We start from the raw sequence: 17,539 nt of genomic DNA, 5'->3' as shown, positions 1-17,539 counted from the left end.
GTCACATTGATTTTCATATGTTAAATCAACTCTGCACTCCTTGGTAAACCTTATTTGGTCATGATGTATTAAATATCCTTATATATGGCTAGATTTTATTTGGATACTAAGGATCTTTGTGTCTCTGTTCAGGTTTATGAGGTTTTGCCATAAGAGTTATACTGACCTCATAAATTGACAGCGGTTATACAGAGACATAGGCGGAGAGAGAAGCAGGCTCCATGCAGGGAGTCCAATGTGGGACTTGATGCTGGGATTCCAGGATCATGCCCTGGGCCAGGGGCAGGCACTCTACCACTGAGCCACCCAGGCATCCCAGCAAACAGTAAGTTTAAACTGGTATCAGTAGATGCTAAAGACAGTGGAGTAATGTTTCATTCAAAATAGGATATTTACATGGTCTCAAAGGGACCTATTCCACAATAACTTATTAATAACACAAACAGCTTATTAATAACAAAGGAATATTGTTTTAAACAGTAATAAGCCAATATTTCATCCGTATTATATACTCCCATTGTGAGATAGAGGACACAATCTCATTCTGGGGTACTTCTGTTAAACATGTATAACTGTAATTATAAGGCAACATTAGACAAACCCAAGTTGAGGCACAGTCTATAACTAACTAGCCTATACTCTTCAAAAAACATTGGGCCAAGAAACACCTAGAAAGGTTGAAGAACCATTCCAGGTTAAAGGAACTAAGGAGACATGAAAGTTAGATGTAGGGGTTGATCCTGGACTATACCTTGGACAAGGGACAAAAAGCAACAAAGGAGATTATTGAATCAATTTATATTTGAATGAAGTACTTAGAAATAAAAGAGCATATTTCCAATTCATTTTCAAATACTTCAAAAAATGTATCTATGCAAAATTATATCCTTTCATAGAACCATAAACCAATTCTGAGGAAATACTGTTAAAAGTTATGACATTAACACTAGATTAGGGCACTTTAAGATTACATTTTAGATGAATAATGTATGGACTTATTTTACATATCCTATGTTCTCCAACTGCAGGTCTTAATTAGCAGCAAATATTTAATGAGAATAAAAAATGTTGAAGTTAACTGTATCTTACAGTTTCCCGAAAGAGCGAAATTTTAATCAGTAAAATATGAGATAAGAAATTACTTCTTTAGTTTTTATTGAATATAGGTTAATAACAACTACTTAAAAATAATGCCATTTTCAGATACAGAATTGAGACTGACATGTGAACCCAGAGTTTGAATGTTAGAATTCCCTTCATTTGAGCCTTATTTTTTTCTTAGAACACTTCTTTTGTACTACTCATAATGGCTTCCTTATGTACTATTTGACAATATGACTTAATTTCACAGAGCAGTATTTTCAGGAATAAGTGTATTTCTCTTTTTTCTTACTGTAAATTAACTAAGGTGTGATAACTATTATTTTTTAATGGAAATTCAATTCCAGAGTAAAAGAAAATTAGAGTTTTGTTAAACATAATACTTTTTATACCTTCAGTTAATTTAAGAACACAAAAGAATATAATGGTATTTTGAGAAAAAAAATTAAGGTTTTAAAGACTACTTTTCTCTTATATATTCAGATTTAAGGACATCCTCTTAGACCATAACCACTTGATTAAGTTACCAGGTAATATTTTAAGTTATTTTGAAAAAGCATACAGTGAAAACATTCTCTTTTATTTTTAAAAGGATTATTGGTATTCTGTAACTCCAATTTTTTACTACCTAGAAGCTCTATAAAAACTGAATAAGGAACACAAATTATAAGCTCCACTTAAGCAAATATTTGGAAAACAAAACAAAAATTATATATATCTTTATATATATATATCTAATCATCTATTAAGTTAGTATTATAAAGAGCCTGAAATAACCATTTTACAACAAATCATGATAATAATAAAAATGTAGTACTTTCAAGGGCAAAAGTTAAAAATGTTGATATTAAAGAAGTCACTGATACTGAATGTCTAAAAAAAACCCCACTGATTAATTAGGTACTTCAATGTCCCTAAAATGACACATCTGAAATGCTACTGAAATGTAAAATATGTTTAAAACAAAAAAGGTATTTTCATCGCATATTTAAAAATATACACATAACCATATATAAGAAGTATCTTCCAAGTCAGATGTTTAAAGGTAATGACAGATCTAACATTATTATATTTATTACAAAGATGTAAAAGTCATCTTAAATATAATCAGATAATAGAAGTGGTTCAGCTTCAGTTTCCAATGTAATGTAATTCCTAAATGTGAAAAAAGGTTTTATCTTTGGCTGTAGTTTTGTTTTTTGTTTTTTTCTAAGATTTTATTTATTTATTTATTTGTTTATTTGTTTATTTATTTATGAGAGACACAGAGAGAGGCAGAGACACAGGCACAGGCAGAGAGAGAAGCAGGCTCCATGCTGGGAGCCCAATATGGGACACAATCCCGGGACTCCAGGATCACGCCTTGAGCTGAAGGCAGGCGCTTAATCACTGAGCCACCCAGGCGATCCTGGCTGTAGTTCTTAAGCTATCCATCTTCCCTGGTTGAAGAAACATTTTACTTTGGCTTCATCTCTTGCTTTTAGGCTGACAATTCCCAAGTTCTACTTTTAGCCCAGAATTTTCTCCTGTCATCTTTGGAAGGAGACCTTGCCAGTTGGGAGTTCTACAAGTAGTAATCACAGGAGCATCTCAGTATCTTCTCTTAATTTTTCCCACCAAACTTGCTCATCTTAGTCATTTCTTTGAAAGGCTGGAAACTTAGGGACCATCTTACATTTCCTCCCTTATTAAAGTGTTCTGTGTTCTACTGATTACACTTCCTTTTCTTTATCCCATGGCCAGTGTCTCACCCAGGCTTTTGTTATTTATAATTTGGGGGGATCCCTGGGTGGTGCAGCGGTCTGGCGCCTGCCTTTGGCCCAGGGCGTGATCCTGGAGACCCAGGATCGACTCCCACATCGGGCTTCCGGTGCATGGAGCCTGCTTCTCCCTCTGCCTATGTCTCTGCCTCTCTCTCTCTCTCTGTGACTATCATAAATAAATAAAAATTTAAAAAATAAAAATATAATTTGGGTCATAAGGACGCCTGAGTAGCTCAGCAGTTGAGTGTCTGCCTGCCAGGAGTCTGGGGATTGAATTCCACATCAGGCTCTTCTCATGGAGCCTGCTTCACCCTCTGCATGTGTGTCTGCCTCCCTCTCTCTCTCTCTCAATCTCTCTTTGTCATGAATAAATGAATAAAATCTTTTTAAAAAAAATTGAGGTCACTAGTAGCCCCTGAATTCATCTCACAATCTACAGAATTATCTTTCTCCAATTCATTCTCAAAGATTCACTCTCCCCACACACTGACCTTCCAGTCTTAACCAGTCCTAAATCTGCCTCCCTGATGCTTTTGAAGATGTGTTTTGTTTTGAAATTGTAGCATCCTTTCTTTTTGTTTACCTGACTGAACTCAACTTCTCTTTTGAGGCTCAGCTCAGGAAAAATCTCTTACTACCATGTATTATAACTGCTTATTAAACCTATTGCTCCCCAGGAGAATATAAGTTCTTGTAAGTAAAGGATTGTGTCTTTTATTCATTCCCGGTACCCAGCTAACGCTGACAAATGATATTAAAAAAAAGTTTCTTTAAAAATGAATGAAAGACAATTACATTTTAAAAATCCAAGAAGAAAGGCATGTCCTGGGAAGTGGGAGTTCATTCCAAATTTAGGGCTCTACCATCATGTGTACAGCACAGAACTGTTCCTCATAACATTGATTCTCTGTTCTCAAGAGAATGTGAAATTATAATAGTTATGTCGACTAGCCGAGAAATTTTCTTATAATATTCAATGGGGTAGAAAATATGTATTAAGTCTTATAATCAAATGATGAACTTGTTAAAGGAAAAAAATGAATCTGTTTAAATGCAGAACAAGAACACAGACTTTAGAACTAGAAATATATGGGTTCAAATCTTGAGTTTCATGAACTAGTTATCAGCGCTTGAATAGGGATGCCCAGCTATCTTCAGAAGTTATGAGAATTAAATTAGCTAATATATATGTAAAATATTTAGTATAAAGCATAATACCAAGTACAATGCATAATACCAAGTGCTCCATAAATTATAAATATTAACATGAATTATTTAAGTGCTATATGTTTTATTATAAGATTTTATATACATACATAAAATAGCTCTGCAGAAATTCAGATGAAAGAGAAAACATCACAGATAGGCAGCATTCAGATAGGTAGAAAAAATGAACAATTTAGGAAGGGGAGATGGTTTTATAATTAAAGAAAGAGACAAAGGCACTTTCTGGCTCTTAACACCTATGACTATAATAAAGGGAATATATATATAGGTACTATGAAATGAACTGTGTCCCTCTAAAATTCATATGGTCAAGACCTAATCACCAATGTGACTGTATCTGGAGATAGGATCTTCAGAAGGTAACTAAGGTTAAATTAGTCATAAGAGTGGAGTCCTATTCTAATAAAAAATGTAGCCTTATAAGGAGGAAGAAAGATCTGTCTCTCTCTCCATTATATGAGAACAAAGAGAAAGCTGATGTCTGAAAGCCAGAAGTGGGCACTGACCAGCACTGAACAGATCTTGGACTTTCCGCCCTCTAGATCCCTGAGAAAATAAATGCTACCCCAGTCTATGGTGTTTTGTTGTGGCAGCCTTACCCACATAACACAGTATGAAACAGAAACAAAATAAAAATGGTGAGTAGGTTGATGGCACATTGTGGTGACACTTGCTTGGTAGCCTGACGACCTTGGATATTTTTTTGTGGACACTTGTTAACAGGACAGACATAAAATATTCCTGATTATGGTCAGTATTAAAGTAGGAAAGGAAGTATGTAGAAAACACATGCATTGGGTATTAAACAAACAAACAAACACCCCAAACACACACAGGACTCAAGAGTAGGAGAGCCAGGACTCAAGTTCTAGTTCTCATTTGTGGTTCTATATCCTTAGGCAATCACTAAGCCACATGGAACCTCAACTTCCTCCTTTGTTCAACTGTAATGACATAATCTATTCCCAAGGGATTTCAAGGATCTGAGATATGTGAAAATGATTTGTTACTTTAAGGTGCTTTATGAATGCAAGGTATTTATTACAGAAAATGACTGTAAGAAGAATTCCATGTGAAAAAGGCTTAAAACATTAGATAAGGACATATCATGAAGTATGTTTCAGCAATAGATAGCAAAAGGTTAGCCTAAAATGCTGTATAAAAGCTTGCAACTTTAGAGGCTAAACTGCAAAATAATTTACACAGAGTATTCATATATAAAACTGCATTGTACCTTTTTCACCAAATGGCACTGTAACATTCCAAATAGTCCTCTGATTAATAAATAAATAGAACAAAAAGGTTCTCTTCTCTTCCCCACTTGTTCTCTCCTCCCATCCCCTTTGGTCTTTTAAAGGCAGGTTTACTGAGGTATAATTTACATACAGTAAATTTCATACTCCTTGGGTATACAGTTTTGACATAAAGCTTATATAATGTATAACCACTACTTCTGGCCATTCCCAAACCTTTCCCATGTTCCTTTATAGGAAATCCCTTCCTTACCCCCGAGGTTTCTGTCCCTAGAGCTATGCCTTCTCTAGAAAGTTATATAAATACAATAATATAGTATATGTAGCCTTCTGGGCCTGGCTTTTTCAGTTAGCATAATGCTTTTGAAATCGGTCCCTACCATATTGCTGCAAATATCAACAGCTGAGGGCATGTGAATTATTTCTAGTTTTTGCCAATTACAAGTAAAGCTGCTATAACAGCTATGTACAGGCCTTTGTGAGGACATATGCTTGCATTTCTCTGGGGGGTAAAAAAATACCTAGAAGTGGGGCTGCTAGATATTATGTCAAGTGTATTTTTAATTTTATGTAAAACTGCCAAACTGTTTTCCTTTTCTTTTCCCATGAGTAATGTATGAAAGTTCTAGCTACCTGGCATTCTCATCAGTACTTGGGAGTATTAGCTTATTCAATTTTAGCCCTAGATTCTAGTGGTATGATGCATCTTGCTATAATCTTAATTTATTTTTCCCTAATGACTAACAATTTCAGCATCTTTTCATGTGCTTCTTTGCTACCCATTCATTCTTAACTGATCTATGGCAACACTCAACTGTTACATTTTGTTGTGGACACTTGAACAATGCGTACATATAAATATACCACTATGCAATATAGTTGGCATTTGGAAAATAGGACAGCAGATATATGCAGAAATCACCAAAATGGCCTAAAACAACTAAAATATTTATTTCACCAGCACATTCATTCACTGGGCATTGAGAAAAAAAAAAATCTAATAAGATTAATTCCCATAGAAGAGTAGTGCCAACAAGTCATCTCCAGTACCAGGGCTGGTGGGCTTTCACGAAAAAAAAATCTAGAAAGCATTTAAAAGAAAAGAAAATTATAAGGCAAATCAAAATGTCCCAAAGCATAAAAACAACCCACTAGAAATCTTCAGATTATACTTATGAAGGAGAACACTGACATCAAAAAATAAAACTGTAGACCAGTCTTACTTATGAATGTCAAAATACTAAATGATATAGTAGTAGTGAACTGAATCCAGCAATATAACGATAAAAAAACCAAAACAGAGCCAAGTGAGGATTACACAACGTAAAGGTGGTTCAATTTTAGGCAATCTTTTAATAGAATTCACTATAATAACAGATCTAAAGAGATGGATTAGACTGGAGTCCAGCCAATAGGTTGGCTGCCTGTTTTTGTAAGTAAAGTTTTATTGGAACAGAGACATCTCATTTGATTACATATTGCCCATGGCTACTTTTGCACTACAAAAGCAGCTGAGAAGTTGCAACAAAGACCTTTTGGTCTAGAAACCTAAAATACTTACTATCTGACCATCTGAACAAAAACTCATGCATTTAGTGATCATTTTCACAGATGTCTAAAAGTTGTATAACAAAATGCAAGGATCACCTAGAATTTTAACTTAGAATACAGTGGTTATTCTCCTAACAGTCAGTTTCCTATTTGTCTAATCAATAAAACAAGTGAAAAATATTTTTCATTTTCTTTTCAATTACATATTAACTAAAAAGTGAAGTGAAATGATGAGACACTTTTTTTCATGATACAATTTTATAAACTAATTAATGGTGAAACTTTCATGCATTTATTAAGTCAAAACAAAACTGAGGTGCAGAAGTATGTATATTACCAATTGTATAAAAAAAGGGAGGATGTGTATTCCTATTTATTTGTAAATTCAAAAAAAAAATCTGTAAAGGGACAGGAAATGCTATAGAAATATTATTTACTTATTTGGGTTTTGGTAGAATCTGGGTAAATCAGGGATGTGGTGGAAATGAGAAATTCATTTCTTATTTTTTTATATTCTCTATAAATTTTGAACTATGTGAATGGACTACCTACCCCTCTGACAAAAAAAGAAATCCACCTCAAATAGATATGTAAAAATAATAGTATTCTATTATTTTGGAAATATTTTATAAATTATAAATGGATTACCTGTTCCATATAAGAATGAAATCTGATTACAGGTAGAAGATGGCCATGCCATCTTGTTGACTAAGAGCAATTTGGCCTTAATCTCTTACTGTCCCTGAATTTATTTTACACTTAATTTTCATGGATTTTGTACCTGATGGGACAAATGAAAATATATAGTTTCTTCCAAAAACTTCAGATGATATTCTAAACAATTATGTTTCTACTAAATCATTTTACTTAAATAAATACATACCATTATCTTCTTCAATTCCAACAGGCCCTGCTTGAGGAGTCTCTCCATTCTTTAAGCAATTATGGATATATGTTGCCTTCCACCTTGCATATTTTCTGTGTTTCACATTCTAGAAAGAATATTTTCATATCAATATTACATTGCAGTATAGAAATCAAATAAAATATACACTTATGATAACCTACATGATTTTTCTGGGATAAAACCCATTTCTGCATGTTATATCTCTGAAAGAAATCTGGCAACCTCCCCACTACCACTGGGTTCTACTAACTGTCCTCAAAACATATGCCTAGTTCTCTCTTACAATTTTCTATCTCAAAAAAGGTCTGCAATGGAAATACGGGAGTGTCCTTCCAGCAAAACTTGTAATTTTTATGCATAGGGGAGAACTAGACTAAATGGAATTCTAAAATTAAATATAAAAGATAGTAAGAGTAGATTGAGCTATTTCCACCAAAGAAGAAAAAAACTGATCTGTACACATCTATGAAAACACGTTTGTGAAAACAAAAGGAAAACTAAGGTAATGTAGTGGTTAAAACAAACAAACAAACAAACAAACACTAGACAGCTAACTAGGCAAGCCCATAGCATGCTATTTATCAGCTCTGAATGTCAGTTACCCCAATTCCAAAAAGGGGAAAATAATACCTCATGGGGTTGTTTTAGGAAATGAAAATATCAGTAAAGAATCTGCTAGAGTTGCCTCTTCTTTCCTGCCTTAAACTTTATGCTGTACACTATAAAATTAAGACAACGATTTTCTTTAAATATAAAAGTAAAATAAGTTAGAATTTTGGATAGGTTAGTAATTTTTAGTGTATATTTCAATTGACCTTTATGACACTCACAGACCAGTGGTACTGGTATCTACTGGCAGCTTGTAGAAATGCATAATCTTTAAACACATCCCAGACCTCATATATCAGAGAATCTGCACTGTAACAAGATCCCCAGGTGATCTGCATGCACATTAGAGTTTGAAATAACACACTTTTCACTATGTTGAAAACAACTGTAATGTACCTTTGCAAAGACCAACTGACAAATACAGTATACAGCAGATACTTAGTGGAGTATTTTACAAAAAATTATCTATATACTACTACAAATAAGTATATAGGAACCTAAAAGAAGTAACCCCCAAATTACCTACTTTGTATCATATTTAATTTCCCTTTTCATATCAAACAAGCTCTTCTGTATTCCACTAAAAACAACTTTTCTACATTGATTTCCATTTTCTTCCAGGTATGATTTTAATTTATTCTACTACACAAAATGCTTTTCAAAAAAAGCATCCACATTTAATGTTTTCACTTCTTCACCAGTTAATTCACTCTAGAGAGAAAAAAGTTTCTTTCTTTTCTGTTTGGTTATTTTCATCACATAAAAGGTCAGAGAATATGAATATGCCATGCCTTTTAGTGGCAGTGAGCCCAAATGTGCCAGCCCACAGTTCACTTAGGAAGGAATGCACTCACTGTCACCAACAGCTCTTTCCACGCTGGTAAATCCAACAGACACTTGGAGGCATCATCTTACCCAAACGTCTCAGCAGCATACAAAACACTGAACCATTTCAAACTTTGTGAAATATTCTCTATTCTTATTTTTTAAAAATATTTATTTATTCCTGAGAAACAGAGACAGAGAGGCAGAGACACAGGCAGAGAGAGAAGCAGGCTCCATGCAGGGAGCCCAATGCGGAACTTGATCCTGGGATTCTGGGATCACTCCCTGAGCCAAAGGCAGACGCTCAACCGCTGAGCCACCCAGGCATCCCATATATTTCTGGTTTTTGTGACACTCTGTTCTTCTGCTTTCTTTCCTATGTTTGGCTACTAATCATCTATCTCATCTCCAAATAAATTTATGCATCCTGTTCTAACAGATACTGTAAACTTGGGAGGAGGGGAGAGGTTCAATCAATGATGATTCATATGCAATTTTAAATATGAATTATGTTTCAGTATCATTAAATACTAGGAAAGCCATTTACTAATGAAGGCAATTTACTTCAAATTTCCAGTGATTTAAAGTTTCCCTGTTTTGGGGAAAAACCTAAGACATAAAACCTCAACATTTTTTAGGCTTCTGAAATAATGGCTATCAGGACCTTCAGACAGTCAATAGGGGAGAAGTCAGTTAATACACTGACTTCTGCCCTTAGAGAGCTGATCATCTTGTTATAGATATACATCTAAAATACAAAAGAATATTGCTATAAAAATATAGTAGGTAGAAAGTATTGAACTTGTTTTAATACTTGTGGACCAACATCTTTATATCACCCTATAAGTTATGAAGCACTTAGACATTTTTCTCGTATTTGGTCCTGACAATAACCTTGACAATGAGGCAAGTCACATTTTACTCCAAGGCTCTGAGACATTAAAAGACTGGGTCAATGTTAAATACAGTTTAGCCTGGCATTCAAGGCCTCCCACATTGTGGATTCTGCTTTAATCTACTCTACTTCCTACTACGCAGATGAGATTCTGTCCTCATCTGCAGTCTTTTCTCATGCTAGTCTTCCTCTTCTGACAAAAGTCTTAAGCTCGGTTCAAATGTTCACTCCCTTATCAACCTCCTTGACTACCATCAAGTCAATTAATCATTTATTCAAGTCAGTTACAGATGTTAAGTGCTGGGGATGAACAAGGTAGGTCTGAGCTTTGGAGTCCAAAGTGAAAGCTAGGTAATAATTTCCATCACTAAATGTGGCATCTGTACTACCTGAAGTCTATATTTTCTTCACCTTTCTCTCTTTATGATTCTACAATCCCATTATTAGAAATATGAGGAAATGGCAGTACAAAAGTAAATGACTTATCCAAAGTCACACTATTTTGCAGTGAAGCTATCCACTCAATTCAGGGCTGCCTCAATAAGCTACAATTAGCATACTACACTTTGCAACTTAGATGGGAATATATGAATTAAGGGAAAACTGGTTTAAAACTGGTTTAAATATTTAATACATATTAGTATGGGTTATAATGTGGTATACATAAAGAGGACCCTTTTGAAAGAAAATGAATAACAGATTATTCTTGGCCTGAAATAATTTAACACTGTCTAAAGACTAAGTTGGGTTAAGTTGTATTGTGGTCACTTTAAGAGGTTCCTTCATTCCTAATTTCATAATAAAAAATAGTGTAAAGATGTTTAAACCAGATTGGGTTCCTTCATTAGTATGTGAAGCTTAAAAACATGACTCTAACCTGAGATGGCTTCATTTTAGTAAATACATTTTACAAAATTTCCTCTGAGCAGATAAATCAATACAACAGTTTATTTTTTATTCCGCGCTATTTTCAAGACACCCCTGCAAACTGGAGCCTATAAAACTTCACAGAAAATTTTGGCAGTTGTAACTCAAAATTAATTCGCTTTTTAATTTTGGCCTTGAATCTTTAAAATAAAGGATGCTTGATATCCAACAATATTTTAAGAGGAAATTTTCAAGATGTCAATATTTTTAAGATCTTTTAACTCCTTTTGGCTGATTAGACATCCTTTCTGGGAAACAGGAATTACAAAAGGAACTTTTACTTTTGTCTCTGGCCTCTAAGTTCCTGTTTTGTAACTGGATTTATGAGAATCACTGACAACTGCACATTTTGGCCACTAGAGTCAGCGGTGCTAAGAATTTTCATTCGTCTTAAATTGTTTGTACTTGTTACACCGAAGAAGGATTGGTTAGCAAACACCAACCACAGGCTACACCAGGGGTTCTCAAATCTGGTGCATATAAAAATCACAGGAGGAAAAAATAATAAAAAAAAATTCTTAGCACAAACTATAGGAAATCTAAACTACAAAAAAATCTATAGAAAAATCAAACTATAGAAAATCAAACCATTTTCTATTGTCATGCCAAAAAGCCACTTTGAAACAGAATGCTCCAGTACTTCCTCTTAGATTTTGTCTTTTTTAAAAATATTTTATTTATTTATTCATGAGAGAGAGAGAGAGAGAGAGAGAGACAGACAGAGACACAGGCAGAGGGAGAAGCAGGCTCCATGCAGGGAGCCTGACATGGGACTTGATCCCGGGACTCCATGATCGGCCCCAGGCTCAAGGCGGCGCTAAACCGTTGAGCCACTTGGGCTGCCCTTGGATTTTGTCTTGAACCTACCTAGTCAAGTTTTTATCCCCAATAAACATAATTGCTTCTGTCAGGTTGCAGATTATTTCTTTCTTGCAAAATCCAAAGCTTAGAGGTCATTTGACTTGACTTTATCAGCATGAAAAGTTGAGCACTTGCTCCTCCTTGCAAGGTCCTTTTACTTCCTTTCCCAGTAGCAAGGTCTTGTGATTTTGCCTTGTGTGGGTGCTCCTGATTCTTCCTATCGACAGGGTGGGGAATGCCACAGGCTTCAGTTCTTGGACTTCCAGTCTTCTCTTCTGACACTTCACCTGGGTGATATCATCCAGTCTAATGGCTTTAAATATCACCTTCTGCTGTCAACTCCCAATTCGTATCTTCTGCTCAGTTCTCTCTTGTGAACTTCCAACTCACCTCAATATTTCATTTGTACATCTCATAATTCAAAGCAATCAAAGTTCAACACCAACTTCTGATGTTCTCCCATTAAATTTGTTCCTCCATATGTCAGTAAATGGCAGCTTCATTGTTTAGTTGTTCAAGCCCAAACCACTGGAGTCATTTTGAGTCCTCTATTTCTCTTACAATCTACCAATGAATCTTTTAAAGTCTGTGGGCTCTCCATTCAAAATATATTCAGAGTCCAACCACTTCTCACCACCTCTTCTACTGCAAATTCTTTTTCTGAGCCAGAATTACTTCTCACTTTGATTATTTAAAAATGAACTAATGGGTCTCTCTACTTCCATCCTTGATCATTAGAATGGAAGAAATACTTATTTATGAAACATTTTAAAAACAGCATTTAAATCCCATCAATTCTGGTTGAACTCTTCTTCCTTACCCTTACCTGCTATCAATCTCTTCTCTCACTCCAGATTCAGCTACATTATCTTCATTGATACTTCTTAAACTTGAACAGACCCTCTTTACTATCTCAAAAGGTTTGCATTTTCTCTTGCCTCTTTCTGAGTATCTTTACATTTCATTCCCTTACCTTCTTCAAGGCATTGCTAAAATGTTACTTCTCAGCGAAGCCATCCCCAACCACTTTATGGAAATGAACCTTCCTATCCCTACCTTCAGTTTTGTCATGGTACTTGTCATCTGACATACTACATATTTTATTTATTAATTTGTCCACTGTCTGTCTCTACCAGAGAAATATGATTCCCACGAGGGCAGGGATTTTATTCACTGCTGCATGACTTAGGCTTAGAACCATGCTTGATATATAGTAGAGCTTAACAAATACTTGATGATGAAGGAAAGGATAGCAGATTCTGGAATCCATGTTTTATAAAATCAAATACCCCAAATGATTCTGGAGGTGGTTGTCTTGGAAGCATACTATGAAAAACACTAAGCTGGAGTAAAACATTTCTGCTAATGAATAAATGTGAATATTACATTTGAGTACACAGTTTGACTTAGACTTGCAAAGAAGGATCAGTGGCTAGGCTTGAGGGTATCTGTGAAACCTGAATTTTATGCAAAAATGTAATACATAAAATGCATGGGAGAGAATCCATAGTTTTCATAACATTTCAAAGCACTTAATGATACAGATGAAAGGAATTATCTCTAACTTGGTGATAACATCACAGATAATACTTTTATATATCTAGGCTCTCAATTCTCCCAAATATTGTATATAAACAACAAGGGCTCTATTAAGCCCCCAGAACACTAAAGAGAATATAGTGAGAAATACTTGAAAAAATACATATTCAACAAATTTACTACCACCATGACTCAAATACTAAAGTATAGTAACAAATTCCATGTATTTCCTAATGGAGATTTACTCAACATTTTAAAAATATATAAAATGTTTTATATATATACATGTATATGTATATGTATACACACACACACATACATAGTTCTGTGAAATAACTTATTTTATATAGTTTTATCAAGCTTAGAACAAAGTTTTACAAATACTACAAGTTTCTCCCATATTGCTTTCACTTATATTCCCCAGCTGTTTACATTTTTATCAACCCATTAATATACACATACATATGCATATATTTATTAATATGCAAACTGCTTGTCTATAGATATGCATTCCTTTTCTGTACCATTTAGGAGTAAGTTGGATGTTAGGTACCCCCTACCTTTTCTTTATGCAATTTCTAAGATCAAGGACAATACCATACACAATGGTTATTAAAATCAGGAAACTTAACACTTATTCAAGAATAATCTCTGATCCGCAGTCCCAACAAATTCTGTCAATTGTACCAATAATGTCCCCAGCAACTGATTCTTGCCTGGCTTTATAGAATTTAAGAAGCTTGCATTATTTAGTGTCATGTCCTTTTAGTCTTTAATCTGGAACAGCCTTTGTTAGTTTCTTGACCTTGACATTAAAAAAAGAAAAAACCAGCCTAGTTGTAAAACATCTATTTTTTAGGATGCGCCTGATGTTTCCTCACGATAAGGTTCAGGTTATGCCTTTTTAGCAGGATTAACACTGAAGCAATGTTTATCTTTCTCATTTCATCTTATTAGAAGGCATATATGGTATTGGTTGGTCCCAATAATGGTTGTTATGTCTGATGACTTGGTTAAAGTGGTGTCAGACAGGTTTCTCCATCAGACTTAGTATTTCCCCTTTAAAATTAATAAGCAATTTGAGGGAAGATATTAGAGACTACAGTAAATACCTACTCTTCAACCACTTTCCCACGCATTAGTTATAAACTCCAATACTGATTTCTACCTTCATCATTATTTCTATATCTATCAGAATTCTATTATAAAGGGCCTTCTCTATTTTCCCATTATGTTCACTCATTCATTCAAATATTTCACTGTATGTTTCAGTACAGACCCACTGATTTTTATTTTATTCAATGAGTTTGCATCTATTAATATCTTTCTTATTTTGATGTTCAAATTGTCCCTGGCATGGACAAGTGAAAATCCTTTCCAACTAGCTTTCTGGATCCTTTTGACATGTCCTCATGATCATATGAACATTTTACTTTCTGACACAAGCTGAAAGCCCAGCTTCATCTAGTACCTTCCCTGATCCAGTCCTAAATTCAGCCTTTTCTAAACAAGTCCTTTAAGATTCATCCATGTTAGGGGAGGTGGGTGGGGGGGATGGGGTAACGGGGTGAAGGGCACTAAGGAGGGCACTTGATGAGATGAGCACTGGGTGTTATACTATATGTTGGCAAACATAATTTAAATTTAAAAAAAAAGATTCAACCATGTTGTAGAATGTATCAGTACTACCTTTTTAGATCTCAGTACAGCACAATTCATTTATCAAGTCCTCTGTCGGTAGACATCTGGTATGTTTCTAGCTTTGGGCTATTATGAATAAAGGTCCTATGAGCTCTCTTGAACAACTCTTTTTTCTGGACATAGGTATTCATTTCTCTTGGATAAACACCAAGGAGGAATTGCTGGGTAAAAAGGTAGGTGTATATTTAACTTCATAAAAATCTGCCAAATCTTTTCCCAAAGTGGTTATAACATTTATCATTTTCACCAAGCAATGTATGAAAGCTCTTGTTTTTCCACATTCTTGCCAATGTTTGGCTAGTCTTTATTAACTTTACTGTTTTTAAACTATTTATTCTAACTATGACTGGAGGAGTGTTAACATCTCAGACTATGATTATGAATTTTTTCTGTATTTTTATTTCTATCAATTTTTGTTTCATATAACTCAAAACTGTTATTATGTGCACATCTATAACTATAATATGTTGTTGATGAATTGAATTCTTTATTGCTAATGTCTCATTTTACCTCCACTAAAACATTTTCTTAAAGTTTTACTTTGTCTAATATTAGTACATTCACTTGAAATTTTGTTTACTTAGTATTTGCATTGAGTATTTTTTCTCTCTTCAAAATATCTGTGTTTCTGTACATAAAAGGTATCTCTTGTAAACAGGATAAAGTTATAGCTTGCTATTTTAATCTAGCCTGAAAATCTCTATTTTTAGACCATTAGTCTATTTAAATTTATAATACCTATTGATATAATTGTATTAGGCCTAAAATTTGTTGTTTCATATTAATCACATCTGTTTTTGTTACCTTCTCTTCCCTTTTCTGCCTTCTTTTGGGTCTACAAACACATATATTTAGTTACAATAATTTTTACTGAAGTAGGCATATATCTTTTAAAGAAATGAAGGAAAAAAGCAAATATATAGTTTTTAAAAAAGTATATCTACCTACATACTATGTCCGGTGTACTTCACTCCTTCCTATAAATCCAAGTTGCCATATGGTATCATTTCCTTCATTCTAAAAAACTTTGTTTCTGCTGTTCTTTAGAACAGATTTGCTAGCAATGAATTCATTTGCCTGAAAACGTCTTTTATTTTACCTTCATTTTTTGAAGGATAGCTTTGATCTATATAGAATTCTGAATTGACAAGGAGTTTTTTTTTTCTTTCAGTACTTTAAATACATCAATTCCATTATCTTTTTGTCATCATCTTTTTTAAAAAATGAGAAGTCAATCACCCTTCCATGCACTGTTACCTTGTATATAATGTATTGCTTGCCAAGAGGCTCTTTTTATGTCCACATTCTCTTCCATCATTGAACTTCACTGGTTTATCATGTTCTCAGGTGTGGTTTCTTTGTATTTATTTTACTTGGGGTTCTCTGAACTTGCTGGATCCAATTTAGAAAATCTACAGTCATTATTTCCTCAAATCTTTTCTTCTATATTTTCTTTCTATTCTCTTTCTTGGGACTCCAACTGCATATGTAGGACCTCTAAATCTAATAGTAATTATATAAATAATGTCTATTTTTGAATAGATTCATCTTAAGTAAATACATAACTGAGTAGTTTAGGATAGTTTCCATTAAAGTTTTCATGTATTTGCTGATGCCTTTTGTAAATACAGTACATCATCAGAACATTATCCACCTACTAGTAAAAACAACAACTAGTGTTTTTTAAGCATTTACTATTTACTAAAGGTTTTACATACATTTCTCATTTGAAATCTAGGAGGACCTGAAGAAATAGGTAATTATAATTCTCTTTACAGACATGTGAATAGGCTTACATAAGTCAAATAACTTACTAAAGTCACAGTTATGAAGTGGCATATGGAATTTTGAGGTCAATGCCTGTAGTATTCTTAGTCACATTATCCTAACACTGCATGCAAACATACCTCACTCATTCACAATTAATTGTTAGGGCAAGACACTGTTCTTGGCAATTATTACACAGAAAGGAATTCAAAGTACGTGGAATTATTACTTTAGTATGAGAGATACTACCTTCATATTTTTCTGTTATTGTAACTGCTAAGAAAGAGATCTTCAGTGTATATATAGTAAAAGCATGAAAACCTGAGGTATGGTGTATGTCCTGAACACATGCTTTTGTAATCAGATGAATTTATCCTGCTCTGCCATGGTTTCCCTAGGTTAGCAATAAGATACTGCTTAATTCAGAACCTTCCAGTGCAAATGGATACTTGTAACAGACTACTTCCTTCCCAACCTGCTATTCATATAAATAGTCACTGCAGAGATATTGCAAAGCTCCTGTTTTCTAACAGGGAGAATCAGATTGGGATATAAACAAGACTCCCTGGAGGCTTCCAGAGAGCCCTCTAGATCAGCGCCAATCAAAATGTGG

At 34.2% G+C, this 17,539-nt stretch overlaps 1 protein-coding gene across 1 annotated transcript in view; it reads right to left on the bottom strand.

Moving 5' to 3' along the window:
- The window catches only part of VTA1 (vesicle trafficking 1), a 65,594-nt gene that overhangs the window by 16,644 nt on the left and 31,411 nt on the right, over positions 1-17,539 (bottom strand). Inside the window, exon 5 of the mRNA XM_038526197.1 lies at positions 7,779-7,887. Within this exon, the coding sequence (XP_038382125.1) occupies positions 7,779-7,887 (109 nt within the window). The remainder of the gene's footprint in view (positions 1-7,778; positions 7,888-17,539) is intronic.

The sequence above is a fragment of the Canis lupus genome, chromosome 1, assembly GCF_011100685.1.
Source record: "Canis lupus familiaris isolate Mischka breed German Shepherd chromosome 1, alternate assembly UU_Cfam_GSD_1.0, whole genome shotgun sequence".
Lineage (NCBI taxonomy): Eukaryota > Metazoa > Chordata > Mammalia > Carnivora > Canidae > Canis > Canis lupus.
Note: the sequence above shows the minus strand (reverse complement) of the source record. Positions and strands in the feature narration are given on the sequence as shown.